Source organism: Lytechinus variegatus, chromosome 13 (genome assembly GCF_018143015.1).
Source record: "Lytechinus variegatus isolate NC3 chromosome 13, Lvar_3.0, whole genome shotgun sequence".
NCBI lineage: Eukaryota > Metazoa > Echinodermata > Echinoidea > Temnopleuroida > Toxopneustidae > Lytechinus > Lytechinus variegatus.
The window spans coordinates 773,942-796,968 of NC_054752.1; the positions used below are offsets into that span (position 1 = coordinate 773,942).

Genomic DNA, 23,027 nt, shown 5'->3' on the forward strand with positions numbered 1-23,027 from the left:
TTCAAAATATGACTCCATTTTATTTGAAATGCAATAGTCTGTCTTTGATGATAATGGATTTTATATCCATGACTGGTATTTGCAATGTCAGATCGTGTGGTGTGACGTGAACCAGAGGCTGATCCGGGATTTTCCAAAGGTGGAGCACTTTTCTTTCTTTCTTTTTTAATGTTTGTTTTAATGGAGAATTTCTCCAATCCCTGATGAAGGTTTTATGTCACGAAAAAATGTGACAAGCACTGTAAATAAATAAAGCATAAGTAAAAGAATGTCTTCACTTGCGTATGTCAGACATTTTCCACTTCACGGGCGGCCGGATGCCAACCCCTCCCCCCGGCCTGGATCCGACATTGGAGTGAACAATAATTATATGTGGCGATTATTCTATTTTTCTATCTTGAATATATTTTTTTCCTTGTTATGAAGGCGTAATGTTTATTTTTTTTTACCTTTATTATGTTTTATAATCCCCCCAATTGTCATTGTATTTTCCTTCATGCTATATTTTATTCCCGGTGCATCTCTTGGTTGGGCGGAATCGGGTCACAGTGATTAAGTTTACTCTCATCTTTCCATGACCACCAACTAATACACTGGGCAAACTGCTAGCAAATATTGCATATACCTCTAGGCCCTATAATTATGTCATTTTATGTAATGATTGATATTGCTTTGTAATCTTGAATATGTTTGAATTACCGAATAAATAACAAAATAAATAATGAATAAATTCTAACATATTAGTAATGAATCTGAACACGCAGAATTTCGAGAAAATCAATTTTTCGTATACCATCTATTGTTTTGATGAGTATTTATAGTGAACTATCTATTATACGCGGGTATGAGTCAAAGTCCAAACGAGGTAATCACTCTTAAGGGGCGTGTCTGTATGGTAAAGACAGAAATAAAAGATAGTCCATAGTCAATGGATTGATAATTATGAAAACGGTCTTCCAATGTTATAGAATTACGATAAACAATAATAATAATGTTCTAATATATGAATATTTTCTCCATTGAAAAAAAAATGAAAATCTAATTAAGTGGATCAATTCAATCTATTGACCACGAGAAAAAAAAATTAGTTCCCATTTTGAAATAAAAAAATCAATAATTTTCACTGTCATACCTTCAACTAGTTACAGGCCTAATTTGTGATAATGATGATGATGGTGATGATGATGATGACGACGACGACGACGATGATAATGATGATGATGACGACGATGATGATAATGATAGTGTTGGTGTTGGTTATAATCATTTAATGGCAACAATGATGATGATGATAATGATAATTGTAATAATGATAATAACAATAATGGATACTACTACTATTAATAATAATAGTTGTAATATAGTGCAGCAATGATAGTTTATCTTTTCAAATGTTAGGTTGGACTACATGAATACCAGTATTGATGGAATGGAATGTGTTAAGCTAAAATAATCGCTTTAAAATGTACTTCATTAATATCTCCTCTAACAATGACGTCATCAGGCAGGCAGTACTTCATCCAGGCAATTGAACAATCCTTTGTTTCCAGTTTTGGCGCACAAAACAAAGTTCACATAAATCTGGTACAGCCAATGAAAAGCAACTAGCTATATACGAACTTGGGTAGAGAATTACTCCATCTGGAAAAGTACTTCCCATGCACTACGAAGACCAAAGTTAGCCTTGGGTGAGTAGCAGGGACGTCACGATCATTCCCAAGAGGGAGTTCACCTAGCTCAACCCGACGCAAAACACAACTTCTCTGAAAACTGAGCTATTAAATACTTGATGTGATGGTATAAGGTTTTACCGGACGAGTTGATGTTTTCATTGTTGTTGAGTGAAGACAAAGGACGATGTCTGGAGCTAATATGGAAGCTGAAGATGGTGCAGTATTGGATCCTAGGATTAAGGTAATTTATATTCATCACTTATTATCCATATTAAATTTCATTTCATTTTATATGAAGATCATTTATCGTTGAAGGTGAAAGTTCAGTGTACCTGATCAATTTCCCCGCCAAAGTTTTATTTCATCAAGTCGATTAATGTTAATGGTTCACGATTTCTACAGTTCTGTTTCATTCATGCAAAATTACAGATTGGTATGTAGTAAAGCTAACTTACCAGGATACGTTTTTGTGAGGGGTTCAAAAAAGGCTTGCACCAAATGCAAGAAAATTAGAAAATATTGATCATCAGACTTCTTGCTAGTTTTCATTCAATGTGCTCCCATTTCTTTATTTCTACATCAATTATCTTCATTCTTGGTAAATATTATCACTGGATAATTCTACCTATCAGTCCATGAAGATGATGAGGTCGAAGGTCGTCTATGCGTCAAAATGTCAAATGATATGTGGTCATGTCTATTCTTTTTTGAAGTTTTTGTTCAACTTGCTCTGATTTCTCTATTTCTGCAAATGCACTTGGCCCATGAATTATGACCCTTGGGTAGTTCTACATGAGGATGATTGGGTCAAAGGTCGTCTAGGGGTCATAAGATTATATTGCATATTTTAATTATCGCAAAGTCAGGAGAGACTTATGGGTCGCAAACCACCTTGTTCATTTGAATATTTGAATATTTCATCTGTTAGCATTGAATATTATTTCATAAGTAAAAACAAAAATTGTCAACCTAAGCAAGGAGATTACTAAAAATTCTATCGGAAGGATCCATGTCTTTCAAAGACATCAAAAACTTTGCAGCCCACAATAAAGGGATTTGATCAAATTACAAACTATCCCATTAATAATGTAAATCCCCTTACTTGGGTTGACGTTTTTTAACGTATATGAAAAACTATTCAATGCTAAAAGATGCCATATTAGAAAACACCAACAAAACAATTTAAGTAAATGAATAGATTTGTAAATGGATTTTGACAGCATGATTCGAAAATTATGGCAGAGATAATGAAAAGATTAAAAGGAAGTTTGCTGATTAGCAAAAAGTCTTATGATTAGTATTTTCTCATTTTCTGCCGTTTGGCGCAAGCTATTCTTTTACCCCTCGCACTTTTTCCCCCTCACATATTTTTTTAATGGCATTTGAAAGATTAGACCTCAGATCATCAAAAATAGACATCATAATGTGAAACAAAATTATGACCGTTTTTTATTCGCTGTGTATAGGGCCGATACTTAATACTTAAAGTGGATTAATCAGTTTGTCTCTTACATATATATGTAAATATAAATATGTCTCTTACATATAAATATGTCTCTTTTTACATAAAAATATTTATTTTTTAATTCAGTAAATTGAAATTACATTCATTGAAGTATCCCTAGTAGGAATGAGAACAATATTTTCATGAAACGTCACAGAATTGAATATCATATTAGCGCTAAATGGTACGATTTATTTCCGTTTCGATCAACTAATTTACTGCTGATGAGGTTTACTTTTCTGTAATATTACGCTCTATTCTTTTACGTGAATGATTACGTCTACAGTTGTCAGGTAATTATCGGCGTCGCCAGAGCGTAGGATATATTAACAAACACTTGTACGGGAATAAGCAGCATATAGACGAGTAGGCTTATAATCTTGTACGCTATATGGTTTTTAATTAATCTAGCCTTAAAATTACAAAATGATAAGTACTTCAGCCCAGATACAAAAAAAAACGTTTGCTATGAGCATGATAGAGACTGCGGTGAAGTTCCTTATATTTGTTGCTGTCAATAAGATCATAGTGATCATGCAGTTGTAAATACCGTGATTATTCAGCCCTTATGTAGCCACAGTGATATCAATGGGGGAGTTCGGCGTGCAAATGTGACTTTGACAAAAATTCGACAAGCAAAAACTGAGGGAGAGGACATCAGTAAAAACTGGTGGCCATTTCGTCTCCGAAAAACTGTTTCCCTACTCTGTTTTTCTTGCTTTTTGGGGGTTCGATCGACCCCCCCCCCCCCTCCTTCCAGGCTACAGACTTGTTACTAAAGCCTTATAGGGTCATTAAAAACACACATAAGACCTATCGACAAAGACTACACGAAGGAATTAGCGATAATAAAATGTGCTGATTTTATTAATATAATCTGAAGACAAATTAATGTTTTACGAAAGAATATTTTATTGTGATTATAACGACAGCGACAATGTCACTTACACAAAATTACATAAAAATCCTTCTTCATGTAATTTGGAGTCATGCATGACCGAAATAAGAGCCAAGAGGTTATCATGTTGGTTATGCTACAATCACATTAATGTAACCGACACGATAGTATGTCATTAGAAATAACGTAATCAGCATGGAGTCGGTGTCACTGGTGTGACCTAGCACAAAAAAGACCTTTGATCAGAAAATATCTTCAAGTAGCATTGGTTTATTACTTACCTGTTATGTCAATACAAGAAATACGAGATTAGATTATCTAACCAAATGAACGAAGGTCATGTTTGAAGAGACATTGAAGGTTATCGCGATATTTGCTAAGAAATACTGAAAGAAGAACCATTGAAAATGTAATGTTTGAATTATAAAGCTATATGATAATAAACTAGAGAAAAAAGTTTCAGCGGTTTTGAGATCCTCCCCAGGTATCATAGTTTGACGTAGGCCTAATTAGTGGCGTTATTATTTTTAGTATTTTTGTTTTATTGGGGGTGATGGGGGGTAAGGTGTGCTACTTGGGACATGGTATAGCGAGATACAAACAAAGCAAAACAAACAAATGAATTTATTGATTACCAATTTTGTCAAAAGAAATTGGCGAATGAATAAATTATATCAAAATTTCAATTCAGTGATAAACCAAAATTCATATTTTATAGGGGCACCACCAAAAACACACCAAAACTATATATGTGATTGTGTTTTATATGATGAGTGTTTTGTATGATAGTCAAACATAAAATCGATGTTTTCTGGTAGAATTGGGATAACTGTGCTTCTTTTCTATATAGGCCTACTTGGTTATTCATGAATTATTATAGAGACTAATTAATTGTTTATAATGCTCAGATAGTGCTGATATTCATATTTTGAAAGCCTTTTACAACAGATATCGCAATTCGAAGTTGAAAGATATGAACTTTGGACATTTATAGCTAAACACCATGATCATTATAATAGAGGATTTATCATGAACAAACGATAACGATCGAGGGGGTATATACATGTGTATAATTTAATACATTGTGATAGATTATTATTGACAAACCTCTTAATATTTACCATCCTAGCAGATAATGACGATCGTAATAACATCGGGTGTGACAAAAATCAATTGTGTGCTTCAGCAATGTGTAATTGTTTCGAAAAGAAACCTCTTTTGAAAAGAAAAACATTTTGTAACAAGAACAACTGCTGACATTGTTTAGGTTCTAATTTCTTTCATTTTTTCTTCATTCTGTCAAATTATCACACTGCAAGAACTCTGGTGTTGATTTGAAACCAGCCCTGAATCTATATTATATACGTCGACATCAGAGAAGTGTGAAAGAACACCAGCTTCGTTTTGGTCTATAAGACCAGATAGGTGTTTATACAACACCAATTAGTATTAAAACAGCATTGGTTTGATTCCAAACTGATGTTGTTTCAATACGCCTCTGGTGTGAACATAATTTATTCCGGGATGGTGTTAAATCAACACCGGAGTTTTTGTAGTGCATTATGAAGGTGTTGTGATTCACATTGTGATAGCCCATAGCATATAAGGGAATCAACTTTGGTGATTCAATTTCAGCATGATTTTCGCTTAGGTCTATCATTTAGGTCTTTAGGTCTATCATACAGGTCTATCACTGAGAACATTTGTGTCTATCGATGCAGTCTACCATACTCACGTTGTTATTTCAATAATAAATTGCAAGACAGACTACAGGGATTTCTGGATTTTATTCCAATCTTGAAGATTGATTAGAGAATTTCAGTTCAAATAAGTTTAGTCCACTCCAGAAAAATGTTGATTTGAATAAATTTTGAGAAAAATCCAATAAGCATCTATATATAACGCTAAAAATTTCATCAAATCGGATATAAAATAAAAAAAAGTTATGAGACTTTAAACGTTCGCTTATTTTTAGCAAATAAGTCAATAACTACTTTATGAAAAAATAATATATGCACAATTCAATAACCTGCAAATGATTGAGTCGATGATGTCGCTCACTCATATTTATTTTGGTTTATTTTTATTGATGGAATTATACAATATTTCAATTTTTACCAATTTTACCATAAGGACAAACTTGACTGAACCATAAAGTGTTAAACCATGATGGTAATTTCATATGTTCAGGGAGGAATAAAACTGACTTTTACATTTTCAAATTACAATGAGCATGATGAGGGGAATATTTCATTCTGAATGCAAAAGAACTAGTGAGCGGGTAACGTCTCATTTGCATAGAAACCAGAATGTAAATATCGTTTTTTGTGAAATTATTTTTTGTAATTAACATCCGATTTTGATGAAATTTTCAGTGTTATACGCTTGTTGGTTTTCTCTTTATATTCAAATCAACTTTTTGTTGAGGTGGACTTGTCCTTTATTCATGTTAATAATCAGAACTTGTAGTAATTCGTTTTGAGCTTGATATACTGTTGTTTTTTCCGATGAATACCTTTAACTTAAAAGTTTCCATTTCTTTTTACTTCCGTCTGTACAGGAAGAACTTGAACTATTAAATACAGCTTCTGCGGAAATCAATCGACTAGAAAAACAATTAGATGTAAGTATATGTTAGCCTCTGATTCCAACTTCCGTTTCCTCTTTCATAATACGACCTTACCACCGGGTTCATTTTGTCATGTTTATGATGTAGGCCTACCTTAGTACTGTCTTCAATCGGGGACATGATTATATAATCATGTTTTTTCATTTTTGATCCACCACAGAATAACAAGATTATATACAGAGAAAGTTATATTTCTTTACCTTTTAGTTCTGTAACTTAATGTACAAGTACTTCCATAAATCACCATTTTCTCAGAAAAAATTAAATATTTTTCAAACAAGCTTCAGTTTTCTTGAAAGAGCTAGGCATGATATATTTGAAATCACAAACCATCAAACATATTGTAATTATGGCAGTGGCGTATGCGGGGGGAGGGGTGGTTACAGGGGGTCAAACTACCCTTAAATTGCTACCCACGTACCCCACCCCCCCCCCCCACCCCAAAAAAAAAAAAAAAAAAAAAAAAAATTGAAGGCCTTTTTTTTTTTGGGGGGGGGGGGGTGGGGATATAGGAAACCACCTGGAGACCGTCAACATTTCATTTAGCTTGACCCCCTACCCTTTAAAAAAAACTTGCGTATACGTTACCGTGGATTTTATATCACATGAAACACGGGAAGGTGCTCGTCTGTGATAAATAAAGATAATTCATAATGTTCTTAATCTTATTTTTATGAATTACGTCAAAAAGCTCATTACTATTTTTTTCTAATATTTTGCCTTGGATTCTTTGAACACAGACTAACATTGTCTGAAACAGTGATAAGTATAATCAATACTGAACTTCTTTATACACTGTAAAAAAATAGTTGAAATTACTTAATAAAATTGTTTCAACAGATTGCCTTAATTTTTTCAAGTGTTTATGACTTTGGCAGTTTGTAGTAAACTTTACTTATTTTCTTTGCATCCATTTCACTCAAGAAAATCAACTTACAATGACTTAATTCAATTTAGTAAAAAAAATCACTAAATTGTTTGAAAAAAATCAAAGTCCACTCCCCATCTTCCCACTTGTACTTAAGTGGCATCATTTTCATATTAGACATCTTTTATCCGAATATTAGACTTTGTGCATTTTCACTTAATACCTGTTACATTGATATTTATACGCGATCATTTCATTCTTACAAATAAAATAATGAGAACAATATAATTATTTTATGAAAACCTAAAAGACATCTGAAATATTCTGCTGAATGACTATTTAATGTTGCTCTTTCTTTGATTCAACACAAGAATAAAATAGTTAGCACACCCTTATCCGAAAAAAATTCAAACACAAATAGATATGACAGTTATTAAAAAAACCCCAAACATTTACTTGCATGTCTAATGAATATTCATGCATTATTAAGATAAGGCGTTACTTGAAAAATATAAGTACATTCAACAAGACAAGACTATAGTAATAATCATCTTTGCCTAATTGAGTTAGATTTACTCAATCAAAGAAAGCCAGTAATACGTGAATTTTCTTAAATGTATATTGAACCCAAATGAATCAAGTAAATTAAAAGACAAGTTAAAACTACTTTAAAAATGAAAAATAATTACAAATTATAAATTCTACTTATATTCATTAAGTATTAACAACGGATTCATATTTTTTACAGTGTAATGTGAGTTATTATAAATTGTTGTTTAAACAATATTCAGAGCTAATCTCAATTAGCATTTTGATATTATGTACACAGTCGTAAGCTCCAATTACTATTTTTTTATGTTTATGTACTGTTTCGTGAAAGCGTAAATACGGTGAGAATTGATGATAAATTCAAATCAATTCAACTTGAAGTTGAGATGACCCCCCATACGTTGCATTCCTTACTCTCTGGATGTATTACTGCATTTATTACTTCTGCTCGCATGCCCCGACCCCCCCCCCCTCACTATCTGTCTCCCACCCCCATCTCTCTCTCCCTCTAGACCCCCCCCCCCCCCCTCTCCTTCCCTTCCTCTCTCTCCTCTGTCATATCTCCCCGTCTATCTCATTGGTCTTTAAAGGATTCATCAAAATAATCAATCATGTCAATTTGATGGTGAAGATTTCGTCCGCACAACAAAAGTGGCCAAAATTTACCAAAGTTCTAGTATTCTTTTTAATTTTATTTCAACCAAAACTGTGATTATTTTGCGCATGATACCCATTTTTTTTTGGGGGGGGGGGGGGTAGGTGGAGCTTACTCACCAAGACGAAGGCTGTTCAGGCCAATTCTGTTTAAGATTGTACTTATATACTTCTCTATACATGTATTATTTTGAATCGTGCAAGTCTTAATAGCTACAAAAATACAACATCAAAATCAGTATCAGAAAAATATCTCAATATCTCAATTCCCCGTGTTACTTCAATAGGAATCTCGGCAAGCATTTCGACAGACCTTAACCGAATCAACACAAAGTTTGAATGAGAAGATCAAGAAATGTCGAAAATCAGCTCAAAAAGCTCAGGGTTATTATGCAGCCAAGGAGGAGGCAAGAAGGGTAAGTTGGGTCACCGCTCGTTCATTTATTTATTCATTCATTCATTCATTTATTTCTCTATTCATTTATTTATTCATTTATTTCTCTATTTATTTATTTATTTATTCATTCATTTTTATTTATTTATTTATTCATTTATTTATTTATTTATTTATTTATATATTGTTTGTTTGTTTGTTATGTTGTCTATAATCTAACAGTGACATACTGGTGGGGATTAGTGGTCTCGATCCATCCCTTGGCCCGGCATACATATTGCAATTGTGTTAACTTTGGCATCCTATATAACTAATTACCATGGTAACGATGCCTAACAAAAAATACCTTTTTTAAAGTCACACCAGCCTTTTCATTAGATTTCTTTGAATGTCAAGCCAAATGACTCTTGCTGTATACACGTTTCTATCATGTCTATTAGATTTCAATAATTTATCTACAATGTCGACCTATCCCTGTGTTTGGGTGGTTTGTTTGATTAATTTGCATTCGAATATTCATAGTTGCGTATTGTAAAAAGAAAAAAAATAGGTAATAGACGATGGCTCATCATGCAACTGAATTTGAAAAACATAAAATGATGGAACTTTGCTGTCAATTACTACTCGTCTTTAGAATTCTTGTACCAATCCCATCTGACCTAAAGGCCTATATTTTCATGTGTGACATTATGGGACCCAGCGCCTCTGAATGTTTTTTTTCAGAGATAAATGGAGCTAAACAAAAAATTATCATTACCATCATCATCATCATCACCATCATAATTATCATCATCATTATCATTATAATCATCATTATCATCCTTAGAAATGATGCGAATTTTTTTCCTCTCTGTCCACAGGCTCAGGAGCTTGCCCAAGAAGCAGCGTTACGATATCAGCGAGCATCAAGCATGTATTCAGCAGCTAAAGAAACTATCTCAATAGCCGAAGAAGCCGCTCTTACATCAAGGAAACAGAGAGAACAAGACTCTAGAAGACGATTCGATTCCGCTCTTCAAGAAATGCTTAATCTATCCACAGAGAAAGTAAGTATAACAGTTTTAATCATTACGATAGGAATAATAAAATTAATGATATACTCTTATCCAATAGTCCTCTTAATTTCAAGGATTTTATATAAACCTTCTGCATGTGAACGATGACCATCCGAATATTGGATTTGTTTTCTTCCAATCTCAAGGATTAACTTGTAAATCTCAAAAGATATAAAAAAAAATTATCTTTACTTTTAAACTCCACTCACTGGCGTTCAGATAGGCGTGAGGCCTGGGGGCCATGGACCCCCTCCCCCACAAAAAAAAATCACGAAAAAAAAATAGAGAAGCAGTGAAGTATGGTATTATTTTCTGGATATTATGTCAATATCACAAAATTTGGATTTTGTTTGGCAAAAGGTCAAAATTTTCGGTTAGACTTAAGATTCAAGATTTAAGATTCAATTTCCATCAACAATTTTTTGTTTAAAATACAAAAAATACAAAATAAATAAATTGTACTAGTATAACCGCTCAAAACAAGAATGTTAACACAGTTAAGGATATGACAGAATTTAGTCATGACAGTTTCGTTTTCATTTATGGTAAATATTGTTATAACAATATGCCCTATATGTATTTTCTTCAATTTCTTTTACTTCTTAGTTGAATGCAGCTGAACAGGAAAAGCGTGAAAGTCAAAACGAACATGAAAAACGTTCTAAACATTATATAACCAGCCAACAACTAGTCGATCAGCTGGCGAAGAAATTCAAAAGATCTATCAATAAATCAGCGTAAGTATTGGGAATTTCCTAGATATTTTTAAACAATTTTGTTATCATTAAGAAATTTCCCCATCTTGTAAACTTTCACTTGCAGGAGCATCATGGAGTATACTATAAATGAAAGCTTACGGGAAAAGGGCCAAAATTTAGATTGTGAATAAAGAACCTTATTTTATATAAAATATGATTCTAGCATGACTAGTTCATGGCTTTATTCTATTTAGCTAGCATAGCTTTAATCTACAAGGGGAGCGTCAGCATTCACTTTTGTCATCAACTTTATACATCGAACATGATAATGACCAGTAAGATTGTATGCATGTTCAGTTACCTGCCCTCCTAACCATGCTAACCTTTCGCGACCCATTTGAGTTGTCGAAAGAGCTATCGGAAAGATTTTTGCACTACCAATCGACCCTGGTGCAACTATACCAGATGGACGTATGGCGAAATATCAACAAGATACCCATGTAATTAAAGGAGTACTTCAGGCTGAAAATAGCGTTATTTGAAAAACTCAAGTAAAATCAGACAAACAAACCGAAAGCGTCATCAAGTTAGACAGGAAATAGAATAGTTAAAACATTGTAAAGTGTTGCATCGTTTTGGCGAAACAGTTCTATCAATGCCTGCATGAATATGCTATGAGTATGCTGATGATGCCATATCCACACTTCTTTTTTGTAATTTGTTATATGAAATTGTGTTTTTTCATATTTGGTCCTCAAAGAACTACAAAAATTTAATTGATTGATTACTGAATTAATGTGTAAGGTAATCATTTCTGCAACTTACTTTGGTGTTATGTATTATCAACATATCTATGAAAAATTAAAATAATTGTGATATTATGTAATAACATAGAAAAGGCAAATTTTTGGACATGTCATCTTCATCATACCTATACTCATGCATGTAACATATGCCACAAAATATTGCTAATTTCTAAAATTAAATATCATTGTTATTTATTACCAGATTTCGACAAAAAATGTCATCGTTTTGCTCAGTGAAGTTTACTCTTTTTATTTAGATATGATTTTCAGCCAAGGGCATTTCTTTAAATTTTCTTGCTCAATGTAGGACGGTCCATTGTGGCTAACTCATTCTGCATTGACAAAAATTGACCTCTGTCATTTTATCTTGTAAAAAAAACAGAGAGTACTATGATCTGAAGAAGTCATTCTTCTATCAGCTGAACGACCTGAAGACACGAACTGAAGCCTTACAATGCGCCCTCACTGAAAGCAAGGCCAAGTATCGAGGAGCTCTGAAGCATTTGGAGGAAATCTCAGATGACATTCATCAATCCCGTCAAGTTGCTGTGATCCTAGCTGGTAGTCGACAGAGTGGAGTGGGTGCGGAGACAGAGAGTGAATCGGAACATGAGAAACTTGATATCACATTCAATATTGGTTAGTTTAATGTTTCAGAGATCTTTTGCAAAGCATTCAGTTTACCCATCAGCTTTGTCTTTTCGAGACCGGTTAACCAACATTGTTAGGCCTTTTGACATCCACCTACATCACCATTAAACAGCCAAATTTAATGAAAAACAATTCAAAATGGGATGCCTGTTTTTTAGTTATTACTTTGTTTTAAGTTTGACTTGCTATCATTCTAGAAGGGAGTACTTTCAGAATTTGTTCTCACTGAGATGATGCAGTGAACCTACCACTAATATTGCTCATGTTTTCTTTTTCATTGATCCACATGGGTATATTATTTTGTCCGCTTTGTAAATCGTTATTTCATCCTGGTTTCTTCCACAGATGATGGCATGGATAATGATAGCATTGTTACCGATTCATCCGACCCATCTAGTTGTACATCACCGCCCTCTAAGTTCACATCAAGATCAATCTCAGGCTCAAGTCTACCATCTCCCGCTGAGTGGGACAATACAGAGAAAAAAACAGACAACCATTTTAACTTCGAGAATATTCCAGGCAACAGTCGTAAAGAGAAGCCAAAAAGAGATTCCCTTCCCAAGATACACATGGAAACCGTGGATGATGTCGAAGATGATGACGACGTTGATGATGAAAATATTTTTATTGGCATTGATATCGACAGCGACAGTGACGATGACACCGATGGAAAGCTTGATGTCAAGCGTAAGCTAAGAACAATCAGCATTGGTGACCTCAAGTCATTCAGCGTCTTTGAAGACGGTGAAAACATCGATACACTGGTGACGGCTGATGAATCGAATATCCCGACATCGAATCAATTGACTTCTAAACAAGTGAACGATCAAACAGTAAATGAATCATGCAACAATGATGATAATGGTGATTCAATCAAACCCGTGAATGAAACCATAGATGAAACTCTCACTGACAACCTTACTGAAATTGTCACACTCAATAAAGATGTTATGGATTCTGTTGATGACGATACACAGCGTCAAAGAGATCAACAAGATGACGGCGGAGATGAAATCGAGAATGATAAAGCTGATGATGACGTCGTTTGGATATAATCGATTGACATCTTGAATGACTGTAACATGATTGCGAATAACAATCATTAACTTTAATCCGTATTCATGCCACGATATAAGAATTACAAGGTTCCATCATTGTGGCGAGTACGTGTCACTAACGTAAGTTTAGGGTTGAATTGAATCCCTTCCTTCCGTGTATATCGACCTGACAAGTTCCATTCTTCTTAGCTATAAAGTTTCAAGCGGCAATTTAAAAGATGTTTTTTTATATACTTCCTTAAGTCTTTGAATGCCTACATCGCTCTCATCACAGAACCATCTCATTACGATTGATCATCATCAATAAGCGACGTCCGTAATTTATAAACGAAAAGCATGACGCATGCGCATAAACTTCTTCTAAAGGTTTGATGCCTTTTGATTGACACTTTATAGATAGATAGTCATTTTATGAATTCGACTTGAATGTATTTCTTTGGTTAAAGTCTGGAACATTGAAGTCAATTTAACAACATTCACCAGCAAAGATGCTAAGTGAATGTTTTAATTTATCGAAGAAAAAAAATCCCGTTATAACTAAAATACATTTTATCTTCAAAATAATATGAATGTTTGATGCGACATGACAGAATTTATGAATAAAATATATATTATGTATTATTGTTGATGTGATTGTGTTCTTAAGATTAAGCTATAAAAATGATATATTCCTCCCTTTCTTGTACTGTTTTCTCCTTCGTTCTTTCTCTCTTTCTTTCACTGTGCCTTGGGCGCTCTGCCGAGTGGATTTGGTGCATTACAAATTACATATATTATTATCATAATTATTCTATAAAAGTAACAATATTGAATTCAGAATGAGAATTAAAAAGAAAACCTCCAACCTCCTTCCATAAAATGATCAACATACAAAGAATAAATTGATAATGATGACACTCGGAATGATAAAATTGGGGTTTAGCTTAAAAGAGAAATATGTCTACCCAAACTCTCACATGTATAGTTCTTATTAGAGATGATTGTCTCTATTTATTTTATAAATCATTAATAACACAGATCTCAAAGTAGAGAAAACCCAGGTGGCAACAAGAGAGAGAGAGAGAGATGAAAATGAAGGAATAGATACGAATTAATGTGTGGAAAAAGTGTAGAAAAAGAGTAATGATTGATGACGGATGACGGAGAAAGTGAGAGAAAGAGACAAATAATGAAATAATTGAATAGAATAACTGTATATGTCCATAACAGATTTTTGTCACTGGTTTATATATATTTCTACGAAACATAAAGTGATAGGTAAATGGCAACAGAAGAAGATTATCTTATCCCAGATTATGAATAAATGATAATGATCATAATAGTTGCTCACAAGATAATAATCTTTACTCATAAGAAATGGCGCGAATTTTCTTCCCAAATGAAATAAATATATACGCAGACGCTATTCTATTTTGTTTCGTTTGAGCTTTTAGTTAGAAACTTTTTTTAGATAATGACAACAAAATTATCAGAAAGAGGATATCAAGAGTGGTCTTAGTCATAATAGCATGTATCATACTTTTTCTATGCAATATACAAAAATGGATGCATCCCAAAAAATCAAAGAATAATAAAAGATGGTCATCACACAAAAATACGACAATCGATATTAATTACCACCATGATCACCAGAGCGGAACGACTTCGCTCCATTTACCCCGATGTAATATTCATTCAAAGGGATAGTCCAGAATGTTTTCTTTAAAAAAGAGTAAAATTCACAGAGCAAAATGCTGAAACTCTGATCAAAATCGGATAATAAATAATGAATGAAGCAGAGGCGTCGATCCTGGGGGCCGATCACCCCACCGATGAAAATACGGGGGGGGGGGCAAACATATCGTTTTGCCCCCCTCCCCCAATAATTCCGGATGTGCAAAAATGAAATAAGATTGTAATGTTACATAGAAATCAGCAAGTGAGATTGAGATACGCAACTCGTTCTTTATTCAAAATCGTGCTCAAAATGTCCGCTTTTCAGATAGGAATATAAAAAATTTCAGCTCGCGCTTTGCGCTCACATCACATCTGTAGCAAAAACCCATACTTTTCATGATTAAATAGGTGGATAGAATGTCCCGTTTTCAGTTCTAAACCTCAAAAAAAAATCCCGCTCCGATTTGCAATAATCTTTTGTTTGATCTAGATCTTGTTCTTGATTAAAAACGTCCATTAAACTGTCATTTTTTTCAGATCAGAATATCAAAATTTTCAGCTCACGCTTCGCGCTCGCATCTATTGTTCTTTTAGATACCCATCTTAATCATTGGTACCAAAAATCCTTAGAATATCAAGCTCTCAGGTCAGAATATAAACAAAGTTCAGCTCGCTCTCGGCACTCGCATCATCTGTGTAGTGAGATATGTATCCTACTCATGAGTTACTACAAACAGGACGGTACCTTTTACCTGTTTTTTCAGGTCAGTGTACTAGAAAATTTGAGCTCGCGCTTCGCGCTCGCATTCATTTTGTTGGTGAGATATATATACATACATGTATATATATATGTATATATATATATGTATATATATATACATATATATATACGCTTTAATAAAAAACAACTGTCATTCAAACTTGTCACAATTCACGAATCTTCCCTGAAGAAGGTAGAGGTCTACCGAAAATTTGGAGAGTTAATAAAAGAACTTAATTGTTGGCATTACAAAAACTGCATTACTCGTGAATTTGTTTCGCATTCCTGATGTGTATATATATACATATATATATATATATATATATATATATATATATATATATATATATATATATATATGTATATATATATATATGTATATACATACATATACACTCTAAAAACAAATCAGTCAAAAATGACTAGTTAATAGGGTCAGCTGGGAGCAACTGTTATTCTAGTCATATTTTACTAGAACGGAGTTATTTCTGACTAGAATATATGTCAGAAATTCGAATATCAGTGATTGCCATATCAGTTGCACCCAGCTGACTACTAGTCTAGTCAATTTGACTGATTTGTTTTAAGAGTGTACATACATAGGCCTATGTGTGTGTCTGGGTGTGTGTGTGAGGGTGTGTGTGTATATGGGTGAGTTTGTTTGTTTGTTTTGTGTAATCGAGCGCCTTTGGAATTCATGACGTTGCCCCCCCCCCACCCCATCTGAAAAATGAATCGACTGAAGTTATTTAGTAAATTTTAAAGATTTGCATTATTTGGTGAAACAGTTTTAGGAGTTCTAGGCATTTCTTTATGAATATTCATTAGGTTTAGGTGGACTGATGATGTCATATCCTTGTTCTTTTTTTATTTCATTATACAAAATTAGGTTTATTCAAAATTTCTCTACCAAGAACTAAAACAATTGGATTGACAACTGATTAAGTACAATAGTTATTTGTTGCCACAACTTATTTCATCATAACGGAGACACATCAATTACACATTATGTGAAAAAATGACACATTTATAATTTCATGTAATAACATAAGAAAAAGGAAAGTGGGGATGTGACATCTAATTCAGCCCACCTAATGAATATCCATGATGATGTGCATATAACTGTTTTTACAAATTATTGATAAACTTTAAAATCCAATAACTTCGTTATTTGTTATCCGATTTGGATGAAATTTTTAGTATTTTGCTTTGTGAATTTTACTCTATTTATTTACATGTATATATAAATATTTTCATCCCATTAATATTTAGCAAGGACATAAACGGGCCGCAAAGAAAATTTCATCCAGAGCCGATTCGCTTCGCTCTCTCCTACTCACTCCTTATCATCATGATAATACTTTTTATATGATTCATTATAGATATATTCAACCGTAAATGGGGAATGATAAGTAATAAATACGTGCTGGAAGCGCAATTTGATACATATAGGCCTTGTGGTTTAAAACATACATACCAAAATATTGGACACTTTGATCACTATTTACGATCAGTGAAATTCAGGAACATACAATTAGAAAATGTAAAAAAGATTAAATACTTAGGTGTCATGCTCGATCCGGGCTTGACTTGGTGTGAACATATCACTAATATCGTTTGTAAAATATCTCGAGCAATATATTGTATAAGGCGGATTAAGCATTTACTGTCCTTTAATATCATGAAGAAGCTGTACTTTTCTATGATTTTACCTTACATTGATTACTGTAGTACATCTTGGGGAAGCAGTGCAAAAATACATTTAGATAAGATACAAAAACTTCAAAATAAATATGCCAGGATGCTTTTGAAAAAAAGATTACAATACATCACAAATTTCTTTGTTGCAGTCACTGAAGTGGCAATCAGTAGATCAGCGTATAAAATATCAGTATTGTGTTCTTGTATATAAAATGATGAATAATTTAGTTCCAAATTATTTAAAACCTTTAGTATGTAAATGGCCCGTGAAATACAGGACACCGTGACGGTTTTCTTTGCGATGCCCCCTTCAGCTTCCCAAAGCTAGAATTGAATATAAAACTAAAAGAAAATCTTTCGTATATTTCGGACCCAAATTATTTAATGCATTCCTTCAAATTTACAAGCCTGTACCTCCTTGTTAGTTTTTTAAAAAAATATGCAAAGCCTTTCATACGAATTGATAAAGAGCGAAATGATATTCCATTGATTTACAATGCTTTGTACCTGTATGTTTAAATTGTCACTTCCCCTCTATATTTTTTGGTGTTAATTGTTTCTGATGTTAAATAGTTTGTATTTTGTATTTTTGACGTTGATTGTTTTTTTTAATGATATATTTTACAGTTAACTTGACATGTATTTTAAACTGCAGGGCGCCTTTGTAAAGCAGTTTTAAGAACTGAACAGGCCTATATACCCTGCAGTATGAAATAAATAAAACAAAATAACTAAATAAATAAATAAATAGATAACAATAATAATTTAGGGTATTTATATTGCGCACATATCCACCTTGTTAGGTGCTCAAGGCGCTCCTATATTACCCGGATAAGCTAGGCGTTCATAGCGCACACAGCTTTTTAAGGAATTACTTCCTACCGGTACCCATTTACCTCACCTGGGTTGAGTGCAGCACATGCCGTTATTATTATTTCCCAGTAATTTCTATTTTCAATCTTGCCCCTTTTCTATTTTTTTCCATTTTGGAGCCCAGTTTACCGGGATATCCAGAGGGGGGGGGGTTGCACACACTTTTAGCTATGGCCCTGTTCACACCTGACATTTGAGACCTCAAACCCATGAACAGAATGAGTGAATTATTGTTATTACTATTATTAGTTTATCGTCACCAGTGTGAGGCTAAAAGCGAACTGAATGACTTTGACCCATATCGCCAGGGGCGGAAATCTCTCCCAAAAATGTAGGGGGGACAAGGGTCTGGAAAATTTGACAAGCAAAAAAAAAAGGCTATTACCTAAAATTCGAGCAAAAAAAAGGTCATCTCGTCCCAAAACGCACGTTTTATACCCATTTTGAGTGATATATTTCTTAGAATCACCAAAGACCCAAAATAGTTGGGGGACATTTGATATTGTGTCCCCCTACTATTTTGAGTAGGGGGGACACGTCCCCCTGTCCCCCCTGGGATTTCCGCCCACGTACTACTACGAGCAGAATCATTCTCTTTATTATTTTTACTTCATGTCATTTTATCTCATTTCGGATCTAGTCAGGCAGCATATGTCATCTACTTCGAAAAATTGGCTAAGTCTGATTTTTCACTTTTATGTGATTGATGACATCATAAGGAACAATTTCCAACTTGGTGACAAATTTCTAATGGTCATCTTGACCATGTGAGGGGTCAAAATTGGGTCAATAGGGGTGAATTTTTGGAATTGCCCCGATTTTAATAAGTTCATCTTCAGAAGTCGTTATCCAGAAGATAATAAGGGTCAAGACAAGGTCAGGGAAAGGTCAAGAGGTCAACAAACTTTCATTGGTAGCAAAAATACACTATAAAAGCGGTTTGAATATAGACGTAGGTTCTTCATTTTGAAAAGTCTCTGAAGAAGACATTATCACGAATTTCCTAGAAAGCCAGTGAACAATTTTTGCGAGAGTGATCACGAATTTCCTTGTTGACCATAGTAGATTGCGAGACAAATGAATACCCTCTAGCGATTAAGACCTTATCCATTAGATAAAAAGGGGGTAAAATGTGCTCATTTAGGAACAAAATATATAAACAGTGATAGACGTCGAATAGTTTGAGTGTGGTATCATGGTTTATTGCAGGAATACCTTGAAACGACTTGACAAAATCTATAAAAATCGTATCATCTTCATGACGTTATAAGTGCAACCAGCTCTTTCCGAGTTGCTTGATTTAGGAACTCAATTCAAGTTCTTTTCATTTCCAATTTACCGGTCTTTGATATGTAAAGAAACATTTCATCTATTTGCTTTGTACAGAATATTTTAATCAACAGAAAAATATTGTAATGTACTGTACTGGGGTATATGTGTAATACTATGCTAATAAACACATCGATTGATCAGTGCTCCCAACTCCAAAGAAAGATGCCCAACATCTTATTTGACTTAACTTACGAATAAGATAATGAGGTGAGGATTGAGGATGATATGGTAAGTTGGGCTCCAATTGTTCCTTGATTAATTGGAACGAGTGACGGTTATATTATTTCTAACAAAGAGGCAACATTTTTCAGGCATGCTCATTGTAGTCGTTAGTGTCCATTATGCTGATGTGATATATTCTGACCATTTCTGGAGCCAAAAAGGACTGCACAATATTTCTGATTGTGCTGTCATTAACACGGCTTTTAGGCATACTATTTTTCCAGAGCATACAACGTGAATTTAAACTTAATACCTGTTCTCACGATAATGATATGCATAGATGCTGATTGTTCTTTTGTAGTTTTTTTTCTCTACTTTGTGAACTACCTGGATGTTGCCAGAAAGAATAATCACATCAAATTTCATTGAAGTAAACCACGGCCATGCCGCAGCGGGCGGAGGTGGCAGCGGCCCCCAGAAATTGTGAAAACTTGCATATTTTTTTTACTGAAAAATACATAATAATTGACCAAAAGTATGCACGAAATCTATAAATTTCTCTTTACAATATGCAAAAGCGGCCCCGATGATTAGCTCAGAACAGCACACCAGAATTGTGTAGCCCTTCTTGGCTCCAGAGATCGAGTAATGGTCAAAATATATCACATCAGCATAATTGATGTATAACTCGACACAATCGGGGCAATTCCAAAAATTGACCCCTATTGACCCCATTTTGACCCCTCACATGGTCAAGATGACCATTAGAAATTTGTCACCAAGTTGAAAGTTGATCCTTGTGATGTCACCAATCACATATAAAAGTGAAAAATCAGACTTAGCCAATTTGTCGAAGTAGCCGGTAAATCATGACATATGCTGCCTAGTCTGCTGGGCAAACCCTTCACTCGAAATAAGGGTCTGAATGTGCAGCCTACTCATGCCTTGTGTACTAAAGGCTCTCTCGCTCAGCAAGTTTTGTATGTGCTAGTCTTTGCGTGGAGGCACACTTGTTGATCAAAGGTCCAATCAGGGTCTGTGCCTGCAGACTATATGCTGCCTGACTAATCAGTCAATGCGAGCGTGGGCTGAAAGGCCTAATGGCCTGAAAGTTATTGTTTTAATTATACGTTCCAGGTCTTCTTATCCCGGCCTTAGTCACTTACTTCCTTGCTTTCTCCCCCCCCCCCCCCCGTCCATTTTTGTCCTTCTGCCTTTACAGTTAGCTGCATGAATATACTACCTCACCGTTTCCCCCTGTTTTTCCTCCTTTTTATTTTCGTTTAATTTATTTGCTGTTCATTCTCCCTTTCACCTATTTTTCCCCTTTATTTTTTTTTCTTGCAAATCCGAAAAAAGTGGGAATCCAGCCTTGGCAATAAAATGTTTTATTGGGAAGGAGAAAAATAAATTAAACAGAATGGTGAAAAATTGAAATAAATCGGACAAACAATAAGCAAGTTATAGCTGAGATCACGAAAACTATGTTGATTTCAAATTGGCAACCGAGTAAGTATGACAAGGAGCAAAGACAACTTTCCCATAAGCCAGGGACTTAATTATCAGGGATTTGTGGTTTTCTCCTGAGTACCCATTCCCCTAGGGCAGTAATCTAAATATAACCCAGGTAGTATATTGTTTTATGTCCTCATGAAAGAAAATTATGATTTGAAATAAAACTTCGGAAAAATAACAATTTAGCCATAATATGTATTGGATATTGAGAGCGGTGTTGGCTAGATCGGTAACGCGTCTGCCCGTCGAACCAAAAGATCGTGGGTTGGAGTCCACCCCGCGGGCTGATGACTGAAGCCAGTGCGTTGTGTGTAAACGTCTCTCCCATGTTTCATAGAAGCAGGCTATGTTACAATGGAAAACACTCCGTCCCTCGGATAGGACGTTAAATGGAGGCCCCGTGTAGAGTCACCACCTTTGCACGTTAAGAACCCATTGCACTATAGAGTAGGGGGAAACCCCGGTGTAGTGGTCCACCTGCATCCCCCCTATCAGTTATATCGGGAGGAGAGACCTGCGGGTCACAGTGATTCAGTTCGCTTTTCGCCTCCCAGGCACAGGTGACGCCAAACTAATAATAATAATAATTGGAGTCACTCATCTGTCCACTAGTGTACAGTTCAGTGATTGGAGTACATCAAGAGTAGTCTTTGCCTTACATCACTATGATAACCCATTTGTGGCCAATTTGAAGTCTCCATGGGTATAGTGATTACCAATATTTACAACTTTTAATAATTCATAACCTTTCTTGTTGTTTGTCCAATATTGTTCAAACTTTCACTTATCAACTTGACTGATTTTTTTTCCTTATAAAAACAAGTTTTTATTTAAGTTGGATTCCCCTTTAAAATACTATACCACCCGTAGTGGCTCTGACCCCCTGTTTACAACAAACTTTTTGTCAGGGCATGGGCGGAAATCCAGGAGGGGGGCGTGTCCCCCTAACTCAAAATAGTAGGGGGCACAATATCAAATGTCCCCTACTATTTGTGGTCTTTTATGATGGTTAGAAATACATCATTCAAAATCGAAATAAAACATTTTTTTAGGACGAGATGACCTTACTTTGGGGATGATAACCTTTTTTTTTTTGCTTGTCAAATTTCTTTTCGTTGAAATCAAAATGACCTTAAATTTGGGATGATAACCTTTTTTGTGTGCTTGTCCTATTTTCCAGCCCCTTAATTGTTCCCCCTACCTTTTAGGAGAGATTTCCGCCCCTGAATCAGGTTGATCTGTCTTCAGAAATAGGTCTAATATAATCATGATAATTATTAATAGTATTAGATTTTTGTGTGAATATTCTGACGAGACGTGCAGGTCTTTTTTTTTTTTTTTTAAAACAAGCGCACACCTATTACCAATTATGCATATAGCATTTCCATTTATTTGAAAGCAGGATAAAAGAGCATTGTAGATTAAATGCCTCGCTCACGGTCATAGGTGCAACGGCCGAGGATCGAACCCCGGACTTTCCATGTAGCCAGGCGCCATAGACCACTCGGCCACGGCACCTCACACAGGTGAGTCTGCACGGCACCTCACACAGGCAGGTCTGCTCCACTCTGACTGTACTCGAGCGCCA

The 23,027-nt window shown here is 34.6% G+C and overlaps 1 protein-coding gene across 1 annotated transcript; it reads left to right on the forward strand.

Annotated features, from left to right (window-relative positions):
* Positions 1-1,585: 1,585 nt before the first annotated feature.
* Positions 1,586-14,058, forward strand: LOC121426700 (SH3 domain-binding protein 5-like). The gene is made up of 7 exons (XM_041623072.1): positions 1,586-1,914; positions 6,636-6,698; positions 9,063-9,191; positions 10,030-10,215; positions 10,831-10,961; positions 12,111-12,367; positions 12,725-14,058. Exons 1-7 carry the CDS (start codon positions 1,858-1,860, stop codon positions 13,435-13,437), a joined length of 1,536 nt encoding a protein of 511 aa, XP_041479006.1. The 5' UTR covers positions 1,586-1,857; the 3' UTR covers positions 13,438-14,058.
* The last annotated feature ends 8,969 nt before the right edge of the window (positions 14,059-23,027 follow it).

Excerpts from the sequence above, each read along its gene's own strand:
- LOC121426700 (XM_041623072.1), top strand. The coding sequence starts at position 1,858 with ATGTCTGGAGCTAATATGGAAGCTGAAGATGGTGCAGTATTGGATCCT. Across the intron at positions 6,699-9,062 it reads GACTAGAAAAACAATTAGAT|GAATCTCGGCAAGCATTTCG; the intron begins GTAAGTATATGT and ends TTACTTCAATAG. Across the intron at positions 10,216-10,830 it reads TTAATCTATCCACAGAGAAA|TTGAATGCAGCTGAACAGGA; the intron begins GTAAGTATAACA and ends TTTACTTCTTAG.